This window comes from Glycine max, chromosome 17, assembly GCF_000004515.6.
Source record: "Glycine max cultivar Williams 82 chromosome 17, Glycine_max_v4.0, whole genome shotgun sequence".
NCBI lineage: Eukaryota > Viridiplantae > Streptophyta > Magnoliopsida > Fabales > Fabaceae > Glycine > Glycine max.
The window spans coordinates 3313723-3336225 of NC_038253.2; the positions used below are offsets into that span (position 1 = coordinate 3313723).

The 22503-nt window shown below is 34.8% G+C and overlaps 4 protein-coding genes and 1 pseudogene across 4 annotated transcripts; all 5 read left to right on the forward strand.

The window, feature by feature from the left end:
* The first annotated feature begins 1696 nt into the window (after window positions 1-1696).
* On the forward strand, window positions 1697-5339 carry LOC100814987 (pectinesterase/pectinesterase inhibitor PPE8B). Its single transcript, XM_003550979.5, has 3 exons — window positions 1697-2099; window positions 2174-2704; window positions 4463-5339. The coding sequence occupies exons 1-3, from the start codon at window positions 1772-1774 to the stop codon at window positions 5158-5160; spliced, it is 1557 nt and encodes a 518-aa protein (XP_003551027.1). The 5' UTR covers window positions 1697-1771; the 3' UTR covers window positions 5161-5339.
* A 2224-nt stretch (window positions 5340-7563) lies between these two features.
* Window positions 7564-10668, forward strand: LOC100784151 (probable pectinesterase/pectinesterase inhibitor 12; annotated as a pseudogene).
* Window positions 10669-11608: 940 nt separating this feature from the next.
* On the forward strand, window positions 11609-14539 carry LOC100784679 (putative pectinesterase/pectinesterase inhibitor 45). The gene is made up of 3 exons (XM_003550542.5): window positions 11609-12794; window positions 12978-13138; window positions 13502-14539. The coding sequence occupies exons 1-3, from the start codon at window positions 11836-11838 to the stop codon at window positions 14191-14193; spliced, it is 1812 nt and encodes a 603-aa protein (XP_003550590.1). The 5' UTR covers window positions 11609-11835; the 3' UTR covers window positions 14194-14539.
* Window positions 14540-17490: 2951 nt separating this feature from the next.
* Window positions 17491-18377, forward strand: LOC100785210 (putative invertase inhibitor). The gene has a single exon (XM_003550543.4). It carries the CDS (start codon window positions 17750-17752, stop codon window positions 18341-18343), a length of 594 nt encoding a protein of 197 aa, XP_003550591.1. The 5' UTR covers window positions 17491-17749; the 3' UTR covers window positions 18344-18377.
* A 1521-nt stretch (window positions 18378-19898) lies between these two features.
* Window positions 19899-22426, forward strand: LOC100820307 (DNA repair protein RAD51 homolog A). The gene is made up of 9 exons (XM_003550987.4): window positions 19899-20190; window positions 20374-20518; window positions 20614-20724; window positions 20837-20928; window positions 21077-21171; window positions 21271-21384; window positions 21656-21785; window positions 21959-22080; window positions 22167-22426. Exons 1-9 carry the CDS (start codon window positions 20092-20094, stop codon window positions 22288-22290), a joined length of 1032 nt encoding a protein of 343 aa, XP_003551035.1. The 5' UTR covers window positions 19899-20091; the 3' UTR covers window positions 22291-22426.
* Window positions 22427-22503: the final 77 nt, after the last annotated feature.

Consider the following 22503-nt stretch of genomic DNA (forward strand, 5'->3'; position numbering starts at 1 on the left):
ATCTCCTCTCTTGTGAGAAATTGTATTTTTACATTGTTTTTAAATAATAAAATAGAAAAAAAAATGAAAGATAAGTTTATTCAGATCTCTTGACTTAGATGAGACTGTTGGTCTTCTGGGTCCAAGATTTCTTGACTAAGGAGGAGGTAACGGTTCATAAGAGATGGGTTGTTGACTATATAATAAGTGTCAGAGTTGGAAAAATAATATGGATGGGTTAAAATAATTAAGATTTGAATGTATAGATTAATTAAATTTAATAGTTTTGATAAATATTGTTTTTTATGATTATTTTAAACACTTTAAAAAATTATAGTTTGGGGGATGCTCCCTATGTTATAATAAGAAAGCTCCACCCTTGATTGTAAACAAGCACTGAAAAATGTTGATAAAGGTAAGCTTTTGAGTAGATTGATGAGTACAATTGAAAAGAAATACTGAAAAATAAGTGAAGACGCTTAAGTTAGCGAGTATTCCATTAGAGCAACATTTTGTACTAAATAAATACTTACTATATATATAGATAATGACTATATTTATAGATGTCTAATTAAATTGGGTTGAAGCGCATACTATCATGAGGCCTAGAGATAATCTTTCAAGGACTTATTCACCAAAATGGATTATAAAAAAAATTATTTAGTGATTTGTTATAGTTTTTAAATGATTTATTTAATATGAATTATTTTTGTGGCTTAAGATACAAGATACATTATTCTAAATGAAATTTTGTTTTTTTTATCATATAATAAGAAGAATTATCTTAAGTAAAAACTCATTTTTTGGTTGTCATCATTTTCTTTTATATCAGTTGTGTACTTATTATTACATCAGTTATAAATGTAATCGATGACAAAAAAACAACCCTATTAGATAAAATTGTTTTAAAACTATACGAAATTGATAAATAATTTTTTTAACCCATTTTGTTCAATAAGTCATCTTTCAAGAGTTGAGTGATATTCTTCTGTTTGATTCAGCTGCAAAATGAATTTACTTTAAGACTAGGTGTGATTCTCTATACATTATTTCATCTTAGAAATTTTACTCTTGGGTACTAATTCACATTAATTAGTGTTGGATTGAAGTCAAACAATAAAAATGTTGACGCACTAGAGAAAATAGTATTACATAAAAATATGGTTCATCCTTTTATCATTATATTATACTAATAAAAAAAACACTTGTGTTTGAATTTGAAAGTTATTTATATATACTTAACTGTTGAGGATAAAAATGTTAAAAAAATGAATATAAAAAAATAAGATTATTTTTTATAATGATTATAGATTATCATTATTTATTTATCTTTTGTTAAGAAAATTTTAAAAATTAATATATGATATTTTTTTAACACACTAGTTTTATGGGTATTTATTTTTTTGAAGGATTTATGGTATTCCACATAATTTTTTTAGGTATATACATAAAAGGTGTTTATCAGTCAACAATTAAAAATTAATTAATTTCTTTCAACACATAAAAACCATTCAAGTTAACTTTATGTATTCCAATAAAACTTACTTTACATTTAACCAGACCCTAATCAACATATTTAAGTAACATCCACGCAAACCTGAATTCAATTCTCTATCACCAATACCAAATTTTGTTAGCAGCAACATAGTAATATACTAATGTGTAATAACTTTTTTTTTTATATATATAAAAAGAAAAATCATATTCCAACCGATACTGCATTCCAATCTCTCCCCCTCCCCCTATAAATATTAAACCTCTCTCACTCCTTGTTCGCCACTGGTTCTTCCAAATGGCTATTCCTTCACTAATAAACCAGCCACAAAGAACACCCTCTCTCACATTCTCCTTCCTCCTCTTTCTCGCTATCTGCACCCCATTGGATGCTGCTCACACCGACTTCGCAGGTTCAGCCTGCCTCAAAGTTTCCCCTAGCCACTTCGCCGGCTCGGTCACCGAAGTCATCGCTGCCATACGTCAACTCGCTTCGATCCTCTCACGCTTCGGCTCTCCCTTGGCCAACTTCCGCCTCAGCACCGCCATCGCCGACTGCCTGGACTTGCTCGACCTCTCCTCCGACGTCCTCTCCTGGGCCCTCTCGGCCTCTCAGAACCCCAAAGGTACACATCCTGCGTCATTATAACTATAAACCCAAAAATAGAATTAACTCTGAATGCATGTGTGTGTGTGGCAGGGAAGCATAACAGTACGGGGAACCTGAGTTCGGATTTGAGGACATGGCTAAGTGCGGCGCTTGCGCATCCAGAGACGTGCATGGAGGGATTCGAAGGGACAAACAGCATTGTGAAGGGTTTGGTCTCGGCAGGCATCGGGCAAGTTGTGTCGTTGGTGGAGCAGCTTCTTGCGCAAGTTCTTCCCGCACAGGATCAATTTGACGCCGCCAGCAGCAAGGGGCAATTTCCTTCTTGGATTAAGCCCAAGGAAAGGAAGCTGCTGCAAGCAATTGCAGTCACTCCTGATGTCACTGTAGCTTTAGATGGGAGTGGGAACTACGCTAAGATCATGGATGCGGTGCTTGCGGCTCCTGATTATAGCATGAAGCGTTTTGTGATTTTGGTAAAGAAGGGTGTTTATGTTGAGAACGTGGAGATCAAGAAGAAGAAGTGGAATATTATGATTCTTGGACAGGGGATGGATGCCACCGTCATCTCCGGTAACCGGAGTGTCGTCGACGGCTGGACCACCTTCCGCTCAGCTACATTCGGTAAGTATGCTACTACTATTTATGTCTTTTGTTTTTAATAACATTAACATAAAATTAAAAGAAACATAGAATATGATGCAAAATTGAAAATAACTGCATTGGGTTTCGATAGAATCTTCTATTTTGAAGCCTGCGAGATAGGGTAATAGCATGATAACGGGAACTTTTCACCATGCTTTTTTTTAACGTTAGTATTCCTTAAGTATTTTATTTAATATCACGTTTATAATAGTACTTTTTTTTTTTACCGTTGTTTCTTTTAAGGTTTTTATACACAACTCAAGAAATAAAATAATTTTTCTTCGCTTTGCTTCTTTCTTTAATAGTTGTAACATTTAAAAATAAAATAAAATAAAAAGCATAGTATATGATGTAAAATTGAAAAAACTGCTTTGTGTTTCGGTATGATGGAATCTTCTATCTTGATTCTTGAAGCCTAAAGTTGATTTCCTACATGATAGGGTAATAGCTAGCGTGATAACGGGAAGTTTTTACCATGCTTTTTTTTTTTTTTAACGTTAATGAGTCTAATAAAAACGAATAAAATTAATATTTATATTTTTTAAAGACTAACATGAAAATTTTGTATTATGAAGAACACGTGTGTCGTCCGAAATTTCTCCCTCACGCATTTAGAATTTCAATATTCTTTATGTGCTTTTATAAATTTTAGCAGACAATAACTAATTACTGTTGAGTTAGGTTATCGGTTTTATTGTTTCACAATAAATAACTGAAAATTCACTGGGAATAACAATAATTAATGAGCTTTATACTGTTCATGAAAACCGAAAGTTGCTGGCATAAAAAAAAAAGCGAATGCCATGCGATATATAACGATAGGGGCCCCTTACATTACTTTTATATCTGTAGAATACCTTAACCTTTAAAAAAGTTTTCTAACAAAATGTTTTTCTCACAGAAAATATGATTAAATAAGTTATTTTGAACGGCAGAAGGTCCAAATTAAATACCTTAATCTTTTTTTTAAAAAAAAGGTTTTGGTACAGCAAAAAATAATAATACCAATACGAATAATTAAATAAGTGTTGATCACTAAAGTTTATACAAAATATTTGTAAGTATTTCAAAATTAACAAACCAAGATAACGGTATTTAATCATAAAATTTGACCATGGAAGTAATCCATGACAGAATAAATAAAACTATAAAAGTATAGTCGGCAAGCTAGTGTGAAGAAGATTCCATTCCAGGAAATCCAGGCTCATTACCAACATAATCCATGTCTGCAAGCTAACTCCTAATGAATCAGCATATATATAATAAAACAATGAATGCAGTGGGTCAAAGTTGTTCTGATTAGGAACAATCCCTTCTGAACACACAAGATTGAAGGAAGTGATTAAATATATAATTTCGACTTATAACAACTTTCAACAGTAAGTAGGGCCTCAATATTTAACCATGTATTAGCCACTAACTAACATAATCCACCACGTATGCAACTAACCGATAATTAACAATAAATGAGCACGTGCATGCAATTAAAATCCTCAAAACCATCTCATTCAGTGACGGAAATGTTTAACCAAATTCTCATTTTTTTTACCAACAAGTTGTGGTCCGATATACTCAACTCGATCAGCTTAAATAAAATTTCAAATTCAACACTTATAAATAGAAGAAATATGGTTGAAAGAAGAAAATTTATCTTAAAAGTAATCAGTTAGATTTTTTTTTCTGTAACAATATTGTTACCATTTTTTTTTCTTCTCATTTGTTTAATTGTGTTTGCAGCTGTGAGTGGCAGAGGGTTCATAGCAAGAGACATATCCTTTCAGAACACAGCAGGGCCCGAGAAGCACCAAGCAGTGGCACTAAGATCAGACTCTGACCTTTCCGTGTTCTTCCGATGTGGGATTTTCGGTTACCAAGACAGTCTCTACACCCACACAATGCGCCAATTCTTCAGAGACTGCACAATCAGCGGCACAGTTGATTACATCTTCGGTGACGCCACTGCAGTGTTCCAAAACTGCTTCCTAAGAGTAAAAAAAGGCTTACCAAACCAAAAGAACACAATCACAGCACACGGTAGAAAAGACCCAAATGAACCAACCGGTTTCTCATTCCAGTTCTGCAACATAACTGCAGATTCTGATCTTATACCTTCTGTTGGAACCGCACAAACGTACCTGGGGAGACCCTGGAAGAGTTACTCACGAACCGTTTTCATGCAATCGTACATGAGTGAGGTGATAGGGGCAGAAGGGTGGTTGGAGTGGAATGGAAACTTTGCATTGGACACATTGTACTATGCTGAGTACATGAACACTGGAGCAGGTGCTGGAGTTGCTAACCGTGTGAAGTGGCCAGGGTACCATGCATTGAATGATTCGAGCCAGGCTAGTAACTTCACCGTGTCTCAATTTATTGAGGGGAATCTATGGTTGCCTTCAACTGGAGTAACCTTCACTGCGGGACTCACAGTTTAACAGAAATAAACTACTGCCACGCCTTGGCACTCTCTTGTACTTAATTATATAAAGTTATTATATATTTATAGTTTATATCATAGGAAGAAAAAAAAGGTATTATAAGAAAGAGGTGAATGGGTCCGTGTTCACTTTAATTAATTGGTACTTGATTATTAAAGATTTTCCATTTTTTGGTATAGGAGTACTTGGGGAGTTCGGTGTTTTTTTTCTTCTTTTTTTTATTAAAGGGAGGCTATAGCCATTACAAACGAATAACTCTAGGGAAACAAGTTCCCATACAATCACTCCAAAGCAAACCCTTACAATCTACAGGAAGTAGCTCGAAAATGTGCACTCCTATAGGGATGTCAAGACCCTTGGCTGCCAAACAATCAGCTACATTATGCAACATTTGTTTCCTGAAAGACATTGTTGGGTGTTTTTCGTTTTGGAGAAAATGGAGGTAACAAATATACGTGTGTTGTGTTGCATTGCATAGTGCAGTTTTAACACGGAGCTGCCATGTTGATTGATGATTAATTATAGTTGATAAAAATTATTTATATAGTTAATATATATTTCTTTCATTTTTAAATATAAGATTTTTAAAACTAATTTACGCTCCTTCAAAAAAATAATTGTTACATTAAATTTGTCAATTATTTATACTATAATTTTAAAATCACACTTTTATTCTCTCTCTATCTATTTACTTATTTCTTATTAATGTTTGGATAGAAAATAATTAATTATGCATAAGGAAAAAAATAAATAATACATCTAGAAATTAAAAAAAAAGATCTTATAAAGAGGGACAAATAAATTTTTGAAAAAAAAAACTTATAATTAGGGACCGAAGAGTATAAAAGAGGCACAATAAAAGAAATAGGTAAAAATATTTTTTTTAAGTATGGATTAAATATAGTTCCAATCATCATCCATATTTTAAAATTAAAAAATAATATGATTTAAGCATCAAAGAGGAAATTATAATTTTCCAAATTCTTTTCGATTCAGTGCATATAAGTGTTTTGCGGTTAGCATTAACGAGCTTTGTGGGGGTGGACAGTCCATTGGTTTGGCGAAATTTTCTTTGTGGGGGTGACTTTATTTATTTGGTGTGGTGACAAATCACTGCATGAGAAATACTACTACTATTTTACAACGAGCCAGTGCTAATTAATGAAGTCCCAACAAACTACATTATATATATATATACCAACTAACTATTATGATTTCTCAAAAAAAGTGATTTTTCTCTCCTATTGAATATAAAAGTTTTCCTTGGCACATTCAATAGACTTATGTCAAATAACTTGAAAAAGTCACAGCCATTTAGTGTAGATTTTATATACTCATACAATCATGATCCATGCATAACGAAAATACAATTTCTTTTATAACATCGAGACTTCTTTATCAAAGGTTTTCTGGAGGTTTGAAAACAACTTGATTAATAACCTTATGCTTTAGCACTAGTGAGAGAGTCTTACTCTTCATATTGATAATATTTTGGTGGATAAAGACTATTTTGGTGGAGTGAAACGACTATATAATTTTAGAGGATAAATATTTATTAATTAATTATTATTTTATTGATAGGAAGAGAGAGATTATGTAAATACATATGAAAGAAAAAAACACTTTTTTTAAGAAAACATAATACCTAGTTAGTTGAAGGGTGGATAATTAATAAGGCTTATCCTATGTAAAGTTGCATAGGTTAAAAAAATCGTGTATATATTATAAAATTATTTTATAATTTTTTGATTACCTTTTCAAATATTAAAATAAAACAAACTTACAATTAGCAAATTGAGTAATATTGTATTGTATTATAATATTTTTATTAATTATCCTAATATTTTATAAAAAAAATAATAAATAAGTGCATTTAATACTTAAAAGCATAAAAGCAATATTTAAAACTTCTAGGATTTCGATTTAGTCAAACAATAATATGACTCACTACAAACAAATGAATATTTTTGAGTCGCGATTATAGGTTGGTCACAATGTTGACACTATTAAGAGTACTTGACTAGCTACTACTGACCCACCATTGGTTTGTGACTACTGACTAATCTGGGAATTGGAAGGTGCAACCTAAACTCAACAATTAAAGCACTTGAAACTGTTGAGCTCGAAGTGAACTGTCAACGTAGTACAAATTAAGATCCCTTCAATTAGTTCTTGAGCACCAACCCTTACATTATTATTATTATTATTTTAACAAGAGATATCTAAATTTTTTTATTTGATATTCAATTAATTCTTTTACTGAATCGGTTCATTTTAAAATAAAATGATATTTTGAGTTGTAATTTTATTCATATCTAAGTTAAAGATCCAATTTCAGATTTTTAATAAGAGACCAAAGTGTCCAATTATTTATACCAATAGTTTTTTTATGTCTTTCATTATTTTCACCGCTACTCACAAAACAAAAACAGAATGACCCAAAACGTAGGCTGTGTGTCTTCCTATCTTAGATCATTCCCTGTCACCGACATATATTACAATATCTTCTAAAAACAACCTCAACCATTAAACTTAGCGAACTGATAGTTCCTTTTTTTATATTTCTTAGTCTCAGCTTCTCATTTTGCTTGTCAATAATGCCAATGATACTAAGCTGGTCTTCGAGTAAAAACAAAAACAGGTGACCCACCTAAAGCAGAAATATAGGAAAATTAATACGGCACACATTAATTTTTGTCGCATGCATCCCCTTTGGCCATAAGCTGATTTTCATGTTCCCAGGTTTAAAAGGTAGTGCAATTATCTACCCTCTTTTTGTTAAAAAATTAAAAATCTAAGCCCGTGCTGCTTTTTTATGCTAAACTTCTTATCCATGTTCACCCACTGCCTTATTTATCACGAGTCAAATACTGAAATTCTTCATATCCAAATCACATTTTAACAGTCTCTTTCTTATTGTTCATGTAATAGTAATAATTTCATGGCTATTATTCCATCTCCTAAAATTTTCCTCCTTCTCTTAGCATTCTTCTTCTCACATGCTATACCTGCCAAATCCTCCAATGCTTCCACAACCACAACATTGCATGCAAACCTCTCTTCCTCAAACAGAACCAACCCATTTCCTGAAGTTAGCAGCTTCAATTCATCTAAGCTTTCAATTTCAATAAACATAAATCCATACATCATCAACACCCTTCTTAATTCCCTCCAAGCAGCAATATCTGGAGCCACAAAACTATCTGATCTATCAACCAATGCTGGAAACAACATCATAAATAACAAAATAGGAGCAGTCCAAGACTGTAGAGAACTTCAACAATCCACCTTAGCTTCCTTAAAACGATCACTATCAACCCATTTCCTGAAGTTAGCAGCTTCAATTCATCTAAGCTTTCAATTTCAATAAGCATAAATCCAAACATCATCAACACCCTTCTTAAGTCCCTCCAAGCAGCAATATCTGGAGCCACAAAACTATCTGATCTATTAAACAATGCTGGAAACAACATCATAGATAACAAAATAGGAGCAGTCCAAGACTGTAGAGAACTTCAACAATCCACCTTAGCTTCCTTAAAACGATCACTATCAGGAATCCGTTCCCAAGACTCTAAAAAACTAGTTGATGCAAGAACCTACCTAAGTGCAGCACTCACCAACAAGGACACGTGTCTAGAGAGCATAGATTCTGCTTCGGGTACCCTTAAGCCAGTTGTAGTAAATTCTGTGATAAGCTCTTACAAAGATGTCAGTGAGTCTCTCTCAATGCTCCCTAAACCTGAGAGGAAGGCCTCCAAAGGACACAAGAACCGGCGTTTGTTGTGGTTGTCGATGAAAAACCGTCGCCGTCTCTTGCAAAGCAATGATGGAGGAGAGCTTGTTGTGGCTGCTGATGGAACGGGAAACTTTAGCTTCATCACTGAGGCTATCAACTTTGCTCCAAATGACAGTGCTGGTAGGACAGTGATCTATGTCAAAGAAGGGACTTACGAGGAAAATGTTGAAATCCCAAGTTATAAGACCAATATTGTTCTGTTTGGCGATGGAAAGGATGTTACAGTTATTACTGGCAACAGAAGTGTCGTTGATGGCTGGACCACTTTCAGATCCGCAACTTTAAGTAAACCCTTTATGGATGGAACTATCAATGTACCTTATGTTATAACTTTTAGAATTGATCACTTTGATTTTGTGTACTGAAACTATAACGAATTAGTCAGTGCCTAATTTGTTGAAGTTTCAGTTTGGATAAGCTTTAAGCTTATGAGAGCGTTTTTAATTGTAAAACTGTAAGACACTTTTGTGACAAGTATGTTGAAATTTGTTAAGTTTACAGGAACCAGTAGAGAAGTGGCAGCTTCTAAAAATGGTTGAGGTGCACAAGTTTATTTGAATTAAGGAAAAAACTTAGATGCAGTAGCTATCCAATTATAATTGAAGTTTCGTCTTGATAATTTGTGTAAAGGTTTATAAATATTACCAATATAGGTTACTGAGGAGAAGTTTCAATTCTGATAGGAAAACAACAACTAAGTAACTATATAAAAGTTTTGTCTTGTAATTAATGAGAAAAGTTTAATTCATTTCTCTTTTCACTCGACAAAAAGTTTATTGAAATGGACTCTTGGCAACATGTTTGATTTGCTCAAAATGGCAATTGCATGACCGTGGTCTCTTTCTTTTTCTTTTTTTTTTTCAGCTGTCTCTGGTGAGGGCTTTCTGGCACGTGATATAGCTTTTGAGAACAAGGCAGGCCCAGAGAAGCTTCAAGCAGTGGCCTTGAGAGTGAATGCAGACTTCACTGCTTTCTACAGGTGTGCCATGTATGGTTACCAAGACACTCTTTATGTCCACTCCTTTAGACAATTCTATAGGGAATGCGACATTTTTGGGACCATAGATTACATATTTGGGAATGCAGCAGTGGTTTTGCATGCATCCAAAATTATCACAAGGATGCCAATGCCTGGTCAATTCACTGTCATCACTGCACAGTCCAGAGATTCCCCTGATGAGGACACTGGCATTTCAATCCAAAACTGTTCAATTCTAGCCACCACAGATTTGTACTCCAATTCTGGTAGTGTCAAGAGCTACCTTGGAAGGCCATGGAGGGGTATATTCTCGAGTCCTACATTGATCAATTTATTGACCCAATGGGGTGGAAAGAGTGGTCTGGTGATCAAGGCTTGGACACTTTGTATTATGGAGAGTATGCTAATTATGGGCCTGGTTCAGGGACTGATAACCGAGTTAATTGGGCTGGGTACCATGTAATGGATTATGACAGTGCCTACAACTTCACAGTTTCTGAGTTTATTATTGGTGATGCTTGGCTTGGCTCTACTTCATTTCCTTATGATGATGGGATTTAATCAAAAAGAAACAGAGAGAGATAAAATAGGTTTAGCTTGTCCCACTTGACCTTTGCTATTGTAAAATAAAAAAAAAAGGTGAGTGTCTAATTTTAATATGATTAAGGTAACTAAGTGCCGTAAAAAGTTGCAAAATGTTGCGAAATATGTTGTACCAATCAGTTGTTTTGACGAACCAAACTATAAGAGAGAGGATCAAACAAGAACCACACTTGGTGGAGTGAGTTTGATCCCTCTGTTTCGAAGTTAGTCTCATGAGTTTTAATTTTAAGATTGCTTTTAATACAAAATATATGAGGGGGAAAATAAATATTTCCTAATAATGATGTCAAGTATTGCCGTGCAACTTAGTGCTAATTGCTAAATACTTTTGAGCTTTTTAGCATTTTCCTTTAAATATTTGTATATGCTTATCTAAGTTTAATGTTTTATCATTAATGTCTTATATAAATATAATTCAGAAAAAAAAGAAGTCATATAAATAACTAGGAATTTTAACTACGCTGCCAGGTTTGGATTCTCTGCCACTCTCCCACATTAATGATTAAACCATAAATTGGTTCAAAATTTTCTAAAACGCTTATGTTTGTTTTTCTTAAACAAGAGAGCACAATTATGCCATTGGTGTTAAAATATATCAGGTAATTTTAGGCTCTTTTATTTTAAAAAAGAGTGGATTACAAATTTACAACTATTCCTTAGTCAGTGAGATGTATTGCTCACATTTGAACGTTTTCACCGAAATTATCAGTTATTATAAGACTAAACATGATCCTAGATTGAACAAACAAACGACAATTTTTTTAGGAGGAAGAGTGAATCAAAATAACCAAGATATAAATAAAGTGTTGCTTTCAGATTACTGGTGTGGAATTTACAAGTATTAAGCTATATTTGGAAATTAATTATATTTGGTAATTTTTTAATAAGCTTAATAACAAGTTTGAAACATATGTGGCATACCATAATGATGTTTGGTTTTTTTAAGTTTCACTTCCATTCTACTTTTAGCCATAGAGAAAGGAGAGAAGGATAATGAAAGTTGGTCTAAAGGGTATGAAAACTTAGCGGTAAATAAGGTTATAGAAATTGCAAGACCGGAAACTGACACGTTCCTAAAATAGAAACAGCTGAAATGTCTCTCGTCCACACTCCATTGCAAAGAAACCACGTTAAAGTTGGAAACGATGAAACACAGACAAGTTGTAAAAAGGAGTCAAAGGACTAACCCTTCCTTGGATCTCTTTCTACCTCTTTTCTCCGCGACTGGTTTCAGTTTGAACCTAAGGCAGAGAAGCCAGAGAGTCTCCTCTGCCTTAGAGAAACTCTCACAATGGCGTTTCAGGACTTTGATCTCATCTCAGAGAGGAGAAGGAACGAGAAGAGGCAAAAGGCGAGGAAGAGGATCATGATTGGCGTGGTCTCTTCCGTTGTCCTCGTTGCCATGATAGGTGCAGTACTCTTCGTTGTGGTTAGAAACGACAACGAAGCAGGCAACAAAAAAAGCAATGAAAACAAGTCACATGGCCATTCACAACAATCTACCACCCCCGGCAAGGATCACGTTGTGGCGCATTCGAAGATGGTGAAATTGGTGTGCAGCTCCGCGGACTACAAGGAAAAATGTGAAGACCCTCTTAACAAGGCAATGGAGGATGACCCCAAACTCACGCAACCAAAAGACCTTCTCAAGGCATATGTCAAATTTGCTGAGGATGAGGTTAGCAAGGCCTTCAACAAAACCATCTCCATGAAGTTTGAAAATGAGCAAGAGAAAGGTGCATTTGAAGATTGCAAGAAGCTCTTTGAGGATGCCAAGGACGACATTGCAACCTCCATATCCGAACTTGAAAAAATTGAGATGAAGAACCTTTCTCAAAGGACTCCTGATTTCAACAGCTGGCTCAGTGCTGTCATCTCCTTCCAACAGAATTGTGTTGATGGCTTTCCCGAGGGAAACACAAAGACTGAACTTCAGACTCTCTTCAACGATTCCAAGGAATTCGTTAGCAACTCCCTTGCCATTCTGTCTCAGGTTGCATCGGCTCTTTCAACAATCCAAACACTAGCACGCGGCAGCCGTTCGTTGCTGTCTGAGAACAGCAACTCCCCAGTTGCTTCTCTAGACAAAGCTGATGGCCTTCCTTCTTGGATGAACCATGAGGACCGAAGGGTATTGAAGGCTATGGATAACAAACCTGCACCTAATGTCACCGTGGCTAAAGATGGCAGCGGAGACTTCAAAACCATCTCTGAATGTTTAAATGCTGTCCCTCAAAATTTTGAAGGACGGTAAGCACCTCTCACTCTCCAGACTTCTATCTCTATCTCTTTCTAGGATGTGGGAGAGAGAATTCCAACCATCTCATGATCAGAGAGACCCCATCTTTTTTCTAAGTTGCATTTTTGTATATGCTGTTTATGTTTGATATTTGTTCAGCTATAAATAATGTTCTCGGTGTTGTGAACATGCAGTTATGTGATTTTTGTTAAAGAAGGAGTATACGATGAGACTGTGACCATAACAAAGAAAATGCAAAATATAACCATGTATGGTGATGGATCCCAAAAGAGCATCATCACTGGCAACAAAAACTTTAGGGACGGTGTCAGGACTTTCCTAACTGCAAGTTTTGGTATGTCTAAATCTTAACTCCCTTCATAAAAAGCACAAGTGTATTACTTTTTTTGGTGAACTGAGTATCCTCAACCAAAAACTATAAACTGATCTCTCAAGATATTAAGATCAATATAAAGAGTTGATCTCTTTCAACAGCTGCTTTTTCATACCCACGGACCTTAATGGAACCCTTAATAAAAAATATCATTGGTCAGATCCATTTAAGGGACTGACTTTTCCTTACTACTAAACATATTTATAATGTAGTACACCATCATATTAGTCCGTAACATTACAAGTTCTTGAAATTTCAAGAATTAATCTGATGTATCATAGATGAGTAACATGTTGTTTTGACTCTGTTGCTATGCACGTGCAGTGGTAGAGGGAGATGGATTCATAGGCCTAGCAATGGGATTCAGAAACACTGCAGGCCCTGATGGCCACCAAGCAGTGGCTGCAAGAGTGCAGGCGGATCGTGCAGTGTTTGCCAACTGTCGGTTCGAGGGCTACCAAGACACTCTATACACCCAAGCCCACAGACAATTCTACAGGAGCTGCATCGTTACAGGAACAATCGATTTCATCTTTGGCGACGCAGCTGTCGTGTTCCAGAACTGCATCATGGTAGTTAGGAAGCCATTGGAAAACCAGCAGAACATGGTGACTGCTCAAGGGAGAGTCGACAAGCAACAAGTCACTGGAATTGTGCTGCAGAAATGCACAATCAAGGCTGATGATTCACTGGTTCCAGAGAAGGACAAGATCAGGAGCTACCTTGGGAGGCCGTGGAAGGAGTTCTCGAGAACAATTGTGATGGAATCGGAAATAGGTGACTTCATTCACCCCGATGGATGGACAGCTTGGGAGGGAGACTTTGCTCTCAAGACATTGTACTATGCTGAGTATGGCAACACAGGACCTGGTGCCAGCACCAATGCTAGGATCAAGTGGCCTGGTTACCAAGTCATTAACAAGGATGAGGCTAGCCAGTTCACTGTGGGATCTTTCTTGAGAGGCACATGGCTCCAGAACACGGGCGTGCCTGCCACGCAAGGCTTGTACAATTAAACGCCTTTGCTTCAAATTTCATACCACTTGAGTTCTTGCTTCAGCCTTTGAGCTGCTGCTGCTACATGTTAATTAGGCACACCGGAAAATAAACTTGATGGTCTTGCTCATTTTGATGAATTGTATTTTTCTTTCTTTCTTTTACCGTAAATTTTTTAAAAACATTTAATCTTGAATTGTAATCTTGCACTAACTGCAGTGGGGTGGAATATACTTGCATAGAATTGTGTCACCAAATGTTTAAGTAAATAGAAGAATCATTTCTTGCTGATAAAAACAAGTTGAGTCTGTAGTGAACTCTGAGATGTCAATAAAATTTTATTTGATTGCAAAGTTAACGGATGAATCAAAATTGTACAATCAAAATCTCAAAAAAAACAAAAAAACAAAAAAAGAAACAGAAGAACTAAATTCGCCGAATGACTATAGCAGTAGAATCCAAGTGCAATTAAGTCTTTTATTTAATTATTCTTTAACCTTATTATTATTATTATTATTATTATTATTATTATTTTCAACGGTTAGATTACTAATGAAAAGAGATGCAATACATGATTAAATCTGACCATACGCAGGTTGACAAACCAATATTAATCGTGCATCAAGAATGAGATTAAATCACAAGAAGACCGTCTCTTGAACGTGTTGGCTCACACAGTAACGAGGATAAACATAAATCAGCAAAACCAGATCAGAATGGACAAAATCACAAAATCAGCAATACTCCATGCAAATTTTGGACTGTGATAGCTTACAACTCAAATTTGACTATCACCCCAGCAAACACAGGCACATGTTGCACTCTCCATTAGTGTGTGACTCTCTGAGTCCCAATTTTGATTTTTAATTAGCTCTTCAACAGATTTACAATTTTTTAACTAGCATTGTTGCATAACAAAGTGTATTCAAACCCAGAACAGAAAAGAATCCCAAATCGAGGTTCTCCCAGCCTACTAAATGCATCAGGCATAAAGCAATGATTATTGTTTAAAACCTTTTGTAGAGAAAGCAATTTCCTTATCGAAAAATCATTTATTTATAATAAAAAGAAAATTAGTCAGCCACAAAATATGTCTGGTCCATGCATGAAATGACGACAAGGTTCTGAAACCAGTCTCGATTTAACAGAGTAGCTCAAATACGAAGGGAAAACCAAACTTTGAACATAGTCAGTAGAATTCAAGCATGAACTCCAAACAATTGTCACCTAAGCAATGAAGTCTCAATTCCGTTATATTTAATTTACTGCTCGAAAATGGTGATGATGGCGTTATACTCGTCATTGAATGGGTCGTTGAATAGGATTGGGGTGTCTCTGCGAGATCTTTGAAAGAAGGATCAAAGATGAGGGACTTCCATGACTTGCAAACGCACCTGAATCGCAAAAGTGCATCCACAGGAAGCCATGACAGGATTTCTACTATGAGGTCGCCAGGGAGAACAACATCCATTCGATCCATCTCAGGAATGCCTCAAATTGTCAATCCTATAAACCTTAACCAATGTATACGGAACAAATCTTGTATGAACACACACTCAACACGTTTAACACGTAAGCTTTGCACACAACTGTTATAATATTGGCAAGTGTATTTATTCTCGTCACATTTTTAAAAATTTGTAGCTAAGATCATCTACCGAGCGACTTGATGAAAAATATTAAACGGTTCAATAGTTATATATATATATATGATGTTTGATAAAAAAAATTCATTGGTTTGTTGGAATAAAAATAAACAGTATAAAAGTTGCAAGTCTATAATTCTAAGAAAAGCAATGAAAACGGTTTTAAATTCAATTAAGAAAACATAAGATTGGACTTCATTATTCCACTCTTTATTGTCTTAATAAAATTTACACATATAAGTCATTCTCTACGTTGTTGATGCAGATACTAAATCATACCATATTGATTCCTTCTATATGACATTTCTAAGAGTAATTATCAAATACTAATTCTTCTCATATTCAATAATAATTATTCCAACATTAAAAACAGGTATAAGATTACAATCAACATGTTATGATCTATTTTTAGTAGCATAACATAAAAAATAACTTTATCCAGTCTAGACCCTTAAGAATATTTTTCCGTATTTGGATGACTTTTGATCTAGTCTGGATAAAGAACTAGAACACTTTAAAACTTCAAGTAATCATGAATCAACTCCTCACTGCTCCAAAAATATTTTTCACTTCTTCTACCTTCCATCATATAGAATTAAATAAACCTTCAAATTATAAACAAAACATTTAAATATATTTTAACTACCAAATAACTCAAAAATTAAAGACAATTTATAAGAAAAACTCTTGAAATCACAGGTGTCAACATTTAAATCATATTACCTAAAATATGACAATTATCAACAACAAATCAAAACGTCACAGCACACTGAAATAAAATTCAAAAAAGAAGAAACTATTTCTTTCTCTCTCTACCCCTAGCATTTTCTCCTCTCTTCAGACTTCAAAATTCACCCTCGACACCTCCGAGGCTCCGACAGCCGTCGTCAATGGATGGTGTTCTCCCTATAGTTTTTGTTGCAGTTGGTGAACGTGATACTAGAACTTTAGAATGCAATGTATAAGGATCTTTTAAAAAAAAATTATCTTATTAATTTATTAAATTACTAATTTTATAAAGTAGCCCAAGCTAAAATTGGAGAAAAATAGTATTAAAGATGTTATTAATTCAATTATGGAGTTTAACAATGATTAGTACCTCAATTCAAATTCACTGTAGAATCCGGTTGAGGTACCTGATGAACAGGGATAAAGCCTATGACTAAATTAACGAGAAATACTGAACTAGTCCTATACCTTTCGCTGTGAAAACACCCTGTCATCTTCGGAAAGAAAAATAACCATTCTACACAAATCATCTTTTAAAAAATGCCTACAAGATTCTAATTTTATAATTACTTTACCTGCAAACTACAGTAAATAAATAATAAAAAAATAACTCCATGTTGAATCAAATTTTAGGTAGTTGTCACGAACAAGTGTATGGTCTTTAGAAACATAAGGCAACTAGGCAAGTACTTGTGGCCGATTGGCTAATTCTATTTTATTCCTCAGAGACAAAACGAATCCAAAGACTAAGAGCTGTCATGATCTATACACCATACGCCTGTTCCGACAAACATAAAGAAACGTAGCCAAATAATTCAAAAATCACCTGCCAAAAAAAGTGTTATTCTATTTGCAATCATATCTGGCATGTATTAATTTAAATGGCTCAGTAGCTGATACACATTTATTTAAGTTTTAAATTTGTCTTTGTGTATCAATTGGTTTTTCCTAACCCGGATATTCTAGTCGAGAATTAACGACTAATCTCTTGAGTCGCTGAAAATTTGTTTAAAGAGTTTATCTCTCCCAACAAAAGTTATTCTATGGACGCAAACTTGAGGATTGAAAATCTGATTAATATTTAAGGCATATAGTTATCTTTCAACCATATTATACCAATACCATGTTAATATATATCAACTAATTTGGTTACAACATTATATATGCATCTACCACAGCCCCTAAACTATCAGAGTCAGAGATGGCATCAAGGAAAGCTCTTGACCAATGCTTGGTTCTGCCAATCTTGCTAATGAATTGTTTTGTTTTGCTGGGTCAATGTGCTAGGCCACTGAACACAGAAGGAGGAGAGGATTTGGTCACAGCAACCTGCAAGCACACCCTCCATTTCGAACTATGCATTTCTACCTTGAGATCAGTCCCTGCTAGCAAGACATCAGATCTAAAAGTGCTTGCTGAGATTGCATTGAATCTGAGCACAACATATGCTGCAGACACTTTGTCCTATGTTCATGAGCTGCAGTCCAATTCTTCTGCTGCCAATTATGGCTCCAACAACATCATTTACGCGTCACGTTGCTTAAGTGACTGTGCAGAGGAATACTCAGAAGCCATAGAGAACTTGAAGGACTCCAAAGAAGCACTTGCTGATGGAGATTGTGACCAAGTGGACACGTTGGTTTCTGCTGCTATGTCTGATGCTGAGACATGTGAGGATGGCTTCAAGGACATGCAAAGTGGGGATAGTGATTCTACCTCTCCTCTTACTGAGAGGAATCGTTACTTCTCTGAACTCTGTAGTAATGCTCTTGCCATTACAAAACTACTAGTTTAATTGAGTGAACCTTGTTCATCCAATGTGCTGTTAAGTGTTAACGTTATATAGTATATGGTAACAACCTGCATTTATTACTTTATACTAATGTCTTTGCTTATTATTAAGTATATGGTTTTTTGTGTACTGTCAGCAACTTGATCAGTATGAGGTAAATAAAGGTATCAAATCAACAGTGATACATGTTAGGATTTTTTTTTTCAATGCGGAAATAACATGTCCATGTGATCAATAACATGTTTTAAGTTGAAATTTATCATGCAGGCTCCATACTTCATTTCAAAATTATTCACTCTTTTTCAATGCACCAAATAAATGAACTCTAAAGACGTGGAATTGAATATTTTTGAAAAATAGGTTGAGTAAGTCAACTCTCACGATTTTTTATAGTAGGTTGGTGAGTTAGCAGATTAATTTATTTAAAAAATGAAAATAATTAAAATAGATAAGAAAATATATAATTTAGAAAAGTAAGTGAGCTTTACTGTAACCTCAGGGTTGTGAATGGAAAAATATTCAAGAGATTGGAAATAATAGGAATTAAGTTTGTAATGAGAAAAATAAAGGTTTTGAAATTAAGGAATTAAATTAAATTAAAATAAGAAATTTGATTTTATAAAACAATATTTGTCGACCCACCAAAATTACTAATTATGAGATTGATGGATTAATAAACTGACTCGTAAAAAGAAATGATAGCTTGATATGACGAACTCGATTCACTAACATTCAGAAGAAAAAAAAGACTCGATTCACTAACTCTTAAGACAATTTATAAGCACGTATAGACTTGCTAATAGTTATTATCCAACTAAAAACTAATGAGCTACCTCTGATTGATTTTGTTTTTTTGAAAGCGAGAAAGTATATAAAGTAAGGAAATAAGAATATATATGCTCAATATTGTTAAATTAAAATATCTTTTAAATTTAATCGAATTTAAATTAAAATTGAATACATCTCACTTTCTTATTTTAAATACATCAAATTCATAGAAATATATAAATCATCATATATCATATAAACAATAAAGTAATAAATATGAGTATCATTTTCTCATAGAATAATCTAAAAAATTATTAATTCTTAACTAATTTTCAATAAAGATCTATCAAATATTTAAAAAACAAGCAAAAAGATGTGCCAAGTTCGGGTAATTAAAAAAATAATTAATTATGCTTTTAATTTCTACAAATATAGTTAAATTCAATTTTATTTCTTTAAAATATTTATTAATTTTGATCTTTTTAGATTTTACTAATTTTTAAGAAAATAATAATTGTCTATTAAGAGAAGATATAAGGTGACTTGAAAGAAAAAATATAAGCAAAGAGATAAATATGTTGTGGGTTTAAATCTTCCTGCTAATAAAAATTAACAAACCTCAGATGATGAATTTAGTAAAAAAAATATTGATAATAGCAAATGCCAAAAGAAGGCCACTTATCTGTGAAGTGGGCCATTTGAAGAAAAAAATGGCCTCATTTGTGTGCGCGTTTCACTTAATTAACTTACTTATTTTTTGAAGTATATAAAAAAAAACAAGTTATTTTTTGGTTTGGTTTAAATCTCTCTTGTTAAGCTTGTGGTGTAAGCTTCTTGGGATCGAGAGAAATATATTATTTTGGCGCCCCTCCAATTCTTTTGAATCCTCACCCCCACACAACACCACTCCACACATTTTCGTTCTTCCCTTTCACCCATCTCATCTCAACAATTGAATCTTTGAGGGGTCTTTCAGAATCAGAATGATGGCAGCAACTATGGAGCAGCAGCAGCAACGCCCCCAACAACAAGACGAAGCTGAAGAAATACAACATGGCCCTTTACCCGTCGAGCAACTTCAGGTTTAATCTTCAACACTCACCCTTCACTTCTTTTCTTCAAAAACCCTTTCTTTTTCATCATTTCTCCCACCCCATTTTATCCAATTTCCCCGATATCGCCTTTTCCGCATCGAATTCACACCCATAATTATTTTAGGGCAAAAAAAACCCTCTTTTCACCGTTATACTTAATTATGATCTCAGGCATCGGGCATAGCCGCCACGGACGTTAAGAAGCTTAAAGACGCGGGAATTTGCACCGTTGAATCCGTTGCTTACACTCCCAGGAAAGATCTTTTGCAAATCAAAGGTATCAGTGAAGCTAAAGTTGACAAGATAATTGAAGCAGGTAAGCAAACACCTTCACCTATGTTTCCCTCATTGCCTATTGCTTCATAATTGTGAGGGTGTTGTGATGTTTTGTTTTCTGTTGTTCATTGACAGCTTCTAAGCTGGTGCCTATGGGTTTCACCAGTGCTAGTGAACTCCATGCCCAGCGCGATGCAATCATTCAGATAACCACGGGATCGACAGAGCTTGACAAGATATTGGAGGGTCAGAATTGGAAACAATTAAGACCTTTTTTTATGTGTGGATTTGAATTTGAAACATAACGAGTTTCACTATTGAAGTAGTGTCTTGACTTTGATATGTGTTCTTCTACCAGGTGGAGTTGAGACTGGTTCTATCACCGAGTTATATGGTGAATTTCGGTCTGGGAAGACTCAGTTGTGTCACACTCTCTGTGTCACTTGCCAAGTAAGTAGTTTAGCTTCTTTACATCTTCATGCTCAATAACAGTTGCTCTGGTGCATTCAGTTTTAAAATTTGAGTTTGTTAAACTTTTGGTTCATATCTACCTGCAGCACTAAGAAACATTAATTCTCACAACTTGTTGATGTTGTAGTTGCCACTAGACCAAGGAGGCGGGGAGGGTAAAGCTATGTACATAGATGCTGAGGGCACATTTAGGCCTCAGCGACTCTTACAGATAGCAGATAGGTATAATAAATATAATGAATGATTCTTGATATGATTTTGCTGCTACCCTGTATGTGATCTGTGCAATGCATTCAGTATTAATGTTTGTTAGTGCTGCAGGTTTGGATTGAATGGTGCTGATGTATTGGAAAATGTTGCTTATGCTAGAGCATACAATACCGATCATCAATCACGGCTTCTGCTTGAAGCAGCTTCAATGATGGTGGAAACTAGGTGTGACTTGCTATGGTTCCCTTTGCTCAATATTTTTAAGATCCGTCAAATTCTACATAATGATCCTTTTAAATATGCATGATACCTTAATTATTTGTTCTCATCTTGCTTTATCACTTACCAGTTGAAGTGTTTTACTCCTTCATGTTTTTTTCTTAGGCTAGAGTTGTAAGATTTTCCTCAACTAGCGATATTTGATTGTGGAAACTCTTTTTGTTTGGCTAGCCAAAAAAATGCTTTTAAGGCTTACATTTTGATTTTATGTACACAGATTTGCTGTAATGATAGTAGACAGTGCTACTGCCCTCTATAGGACAGATTTCTCTGGAAGGGGGGAGCTTTCAGCTCGGCAAATGCATCTAGCAAAGTTCCTGAGGAGCCTTCAGAAATTAGCAGATGAGGTAAAACTCCTAGTTGGGCTGACAGTGCACCTAACCTTCTAGGTTAAACTAATTCAAGATTCTGGCTTAGGATGTTGAATTATAGAACATACCATGCTTGACTTTTCTTGGTAAATATACATAATCAGTTTGGACTTTGGAGTTAATAATTTTTTCTGATTCTCTAATTGTAGTTTGGTGTGGCTATTGTCATAACAAACCAAGTAGTTTCACAAGTAGATGGTTCTGCAGTCTTTGCGGGACCTCAAATCAAGCCTATTGGAGGCAACATTATGGCTCATGCCACAACTACGAGGTATGAACTGCAAATATGAAATGTTAGGTTTGGTTCTTCTTTGAGCTTGTTCTTACCCTGGATGTTAATTAATTTCTTGATGACAGGCTAGCTCTCAGGAAAGGGAGAGGGGAAGAGCGGATCTGTAAAGTGATAAGTTCTCCTTGCTTAGCGGAAGCCGAAGCAAGGTTTCAGATTTGTGCAGAAGGAGTTTCAGATGTTAAAGACTAACTGATTTCAGAATGTTTGAATTTTTTGTTTTCCTATTTGCATATCATTTTGTAAGGTGTACCAGTTGACTTTCAACTTGCAACTTGCAAGTATCCAGTATCAAAATTTTCAATATATGTCAGTTTGGTGCCCCCTATTTTTTAGTTGAGTTGTGAAGCCCCTCACACTATATTTGTCAGTTCGTTTCTTGGCATGTTGTTATATCGATATTAA